Source organism: Eurypyga helias, unplaced genomic scaffold (genome assembly GCF_000690775.1).
Source record: "Eurypyga helias isolate BGI_N326 unplaced genomic scaffold, ASM69077v1 scaffold25514, whole genome shotgun sequence".
NCBI lineage: Eukaryota > Metazoa > Chordata > Aves > Eurypygiformes > Eurypygidae > Eurypyga > Eurypyga helias.
In genome coordinates this window covers 1,972-5,611 of record NW_010244705.1, presented here as the reverse complement: position 1 = coordinate 5,611, position 3,640 = coordinate 1,972, and the positions used below count along the sequence as shown (strand labels likewise).

At 62.0% G+C, this 3,640-nt stretch overlaps 1 protein-coding gene across 1 annotated transcript in view; it reads left to right on the top strand.

Moving 5' to 3' along the window:
• Positions 1–1,273: 1,273 nt before the first annotated feature.
• LOC104508287 (ras-related protein Rab-11A-like) overlaps positions 1,274–3,640 on the top strand; it is a gene marked incomplete at its 3' end in the record, with an annotated part of 4,154 nt that continues 1,787 nt past the window's right edge. The window contains exon 1 of the mRNA XM_010149854.1: positions 1,274–1,313. Coding sequence (XP_010148156.1) covers positions 1,274–1,313 — 40 coding nt within the window. The remainder of the gene's footprint in view (positions 1,314–3,640) is intronic.

Below are 3,640 nucleotides of genomic sequence, written 5' to 3'. Positions count from 1 at the left end.
TCTGCCACAAATGGTGAGAAGCACCAGTGCCGGGAGCTCTGCTCCGTCTGCTCCGGTTTTGCCGGGCTTTGATTAGCATCACCACCATCACGCACGGCCCCCCCAGCCCCTCCGGGCCCACAGTGCAGAGGACTGAGAGATCCCTGAGGCACGGCTGGAGAAGGAGCCAGGAGGGCCTGGCCGGGATCGTGCCAGCGATGGGAGCCTCTCCAATCGCATCTGGCCTTGGGGTTGCTCCCATGGGGCCACCGTGTGCCACGCGCTGGGGATGTGGCTGTCCCCACAGGCCTCCATCCCATCTGGGGGCTTCTCTGGGGTTATCCCAAGCCCCAAGGAGTGAAGTGGCAGCGCTCAGCCCTTGGCACAGCTTTGTCCCCATACCAGACATGGGACAAGCGTGACAGCAGGAGCCAGAGAAGGTCCCTCCTGTCTGTGCGGCGGGATGGGGCTCGGTGTGGAGCCCAGTGCCAGGGGGCCCAGGAGCAGCTCCGTGGCCAGCACAGCGGTGACACAATCATTAAAGGACTTGCGAAATGCATGTTTGCTGAGCTGGAATTCCTGCGTGTTTGTGGTCCCATCCCCCAGTCCCCACCTCCATGACATGCCAGAGATCGTGGCCATCCAAGCAGCCCAATGCCATGGTCCCACTGTGCCCCCTCCCCACACAGCCTTTCCCAGGCCACCTCCCCACCCCTCGATGGCTTATGGGGGCCGGCTGGCAGTTATCAGTCCAAACCATGACTTCGCCTCAGCCAGTTCCCCAAAACCCTTTGGAAATGGGAGTTTTGCCACTGGATTCTCCAAATCTTCCTCCAGCTCTGGGCACCTGCTTCCCCTTTGCACCGTGCACGTCAGCCCAGCTCCCATTTCACGTCCGCCGTTCTGCATGGGGAGCATGGCCATGTCTGTCCCCATTGGTGGCACACGGGCGCATGGCGGTGACCCCGTGCTGGCCTTTCCCTGCTGCCCTGTGGCACTTTGCGTGAGGACACCCCGACGCAACGTGCCCCGGAGCCCTCCGGGAAGTACCGCGGTGCTGAGCAGGGAGCAGAGCCCTCGCCCATGGGAGCAGCTGCATACCTGTGCCTCCCCCCCTTACCTGGCCCAGGTGAGCACACCTGGGCGGTGACAGACACCCCCGGCCACCAATGGGTGCGGAGGAGGAAGGACTGTGGTCACCAATGGGTGCGCAGGGGACAGCCCCTGCCAGGCCTGGAGAAGGGCCGGAAATCCCAGTTGGCCCAGTAGCCGTGGGGCTGTGGTGCGGGACAAGATGCGGGGCAAGGACGATGAGTACGACTACCTCTTCAAAGGTGGGTGTCCAGCCCTGCCTGTGCTGCTCCGGCCATGCCTGCGATGAACTGTGCTCAGTCTCAGCCTGCTGTGGGCTCTATGCGGCGCCCTGGGGATGGAGCTGGGGCTTTGGCTTGTACTGGGATATAAGACTCAGCTCCCACTGCTGGGGACCTTGGGGGCGGGGCTTGTCGGGGTGGTCCCCTGTGCTGGGCAGGGGGGTGGTGGGTTTCGGGCGTTGCTGGGGCCTCGGTGGGGAGGCTGGACTGCTGCTGTGGTCAAGGGTTTGCACGGAGCCGGTCTGTGGGTGAGGGTGGCTGTTTGTGGCCCTAATTAAAGCTGCAGCGGGAGGAGTCTGGAGCCTTTACCCAAGTGCAGCATCCAGGGAGGGGTTCCGTGTCTGGGACAGGGTGCTGGTCCCTGGGGACAGCCCGCGGAGGCAGGGGTCAGTGCAGCACTGCGGGTGCTGTGCCAGCCCTGAGCCCCTCGGAGGGGTTTGGGCGCTCTCCTCAGCGTGGCTGGGGTGGCAGGAGCAGTTCTGGGAGCCGAGTGAGCAATCCTGAGAGGAAAAGCTATGCTGCTCACCCCGCTGCAGTTAAGGGAAAGGGTCCAGGGATTGTTCCTGGTGCTGGTCATGGTGTGACCTCTGCAGTGTGCAAGGGGGGATAGGGATGGGTCCTTGGAGGCCCAACATGGGTGTTCCTGGCTGCAGGAGCCCAGCGCCCCTGCGAACTGTTCCCATCTGAGCTGGCATCTCCTCCGCATGCCAGGTTCGTGGCTGTTAGCAGCTCCTGCCTTGCTCCGGCTGCTGTACGAGGCTGGAGCGGGTGCTGGGAGAAACCAGGGGACAGCTTGGATACGTCACAACCTCTGGAGCAATAAAAGCTGGGGAATGAGATCACCCGTTGGCCGGTCGTGAGTCAGCCTCCCCGAGCAGCCCTGCCCGGAAGGCCCCAAGTAATTCCAGCCACCGACACGACAGTAGCCCCTGGCTCTTCGCACACCTCCCTTGGCCCCTGCCCAGGAAAATCTTCCTCTCTGGAGTTATTCTGGGACCCAGAGAGGGGAAACTCTGATGCAGGCAGACCTGGGTCATGCCTCCGAGCAAGGCATGTCCTTTGCTTTTTGCTCCTTGGGAGCTCTGAGATGGCCCCGGAGCATTGTCCTCCTGCACTCCCCATCCCTTCCCCGTGATCCTGCAGGAGCCAGGGCTGAGAGCAGCTTGGCACTGGGCTCTGCATTCCCCTCCTCTCTCTTGTGGTGAACTCTGGAGTCCTTAAAAAATGAGAGAACTCAGTTTTGAATTCGAGGTCTGCTCATCCCTCCTGAAGTAGGAGCAAAGTCCCAGGGAGAAGCAGTGTTTAGGGGCACAGGGCTGGGCCAGCGGTCCCTGGGGTTTGATGGCTCTGCTGAGAGCAGCTTCTCCCCGAGAAACGGGAGGTGGTCACCACTGGAAGCAGCGTTATCCCAATTTCCTCTGAGATGGGAGCATCATCTCCTGTTGCAAAGCAGATGCAAACTCCAGCTGTGCTCATGGAAGACCCTCGATGCTGCTGGAGAGGCTGGGGATAGATGGGAAACAGCCCTGGGCACGGCTGCTTCCAGCCCCATCCTTGGGGTGGGACGTGGTGTGTCGAGGATGTTTCAGCGGCGCTCGCAGGATGCGTGCTGTCTGCGTGTTTAGAAGGAAGGACCGAGTGTGTCAAACGCTTTCGTGCCGGGGGTGGAGGATGCTGCTCGAGTCCCTCTTGTCCTTCAGGCCCAGGGGGATGGGGCTGAGCACACAAACCCTCCATGTACAAGATGCCCGGAGGCTGCTGGTCCAACCCCATCCCGGGCATGGTGCAAAGCCTGCGGAGCCCAGGGACCATGCCACAGCCGTGGGGGGCTGTGCAAAGCCAGCGTTTGCCTGGCATGGACTGGCTCTGCTCCTTCCTCCCTCCCCCAGCCTGGTTTCCTAAGGCTTTCCCAAACCAATGCTTTTTTTGCTGGCTGCAGGGGTGATGCAGCATGGCACGCTTGTGCCTCAGTTTCCCCTGGCAGCCAGGGCTCTTGCAGGCATCAGCCACATTGCTCTCCTGTCCCTGGGCCACAGAGGTTCCTGGGGCCGGAGAAAGCTGGGGCACAGAACTACTGGGATAGGGGACGCAGCGGTTGAGCCAGGGGAAGTAGCAACTTCCCCTTGATTAAACCCCAAGCCAAGATCAAAGCGGTGAGGCTCAGTAAGCGTTAACGAACCTGGCTCATCACTGCCCTGCATTTTCCTACCAGTTTGTCCAGGATAGCCCAGGGTGTCGTGGTCCTCCCAGGCCCCCACGGCGCTGGCAGCGGCTGCCCGAGGCGCCAG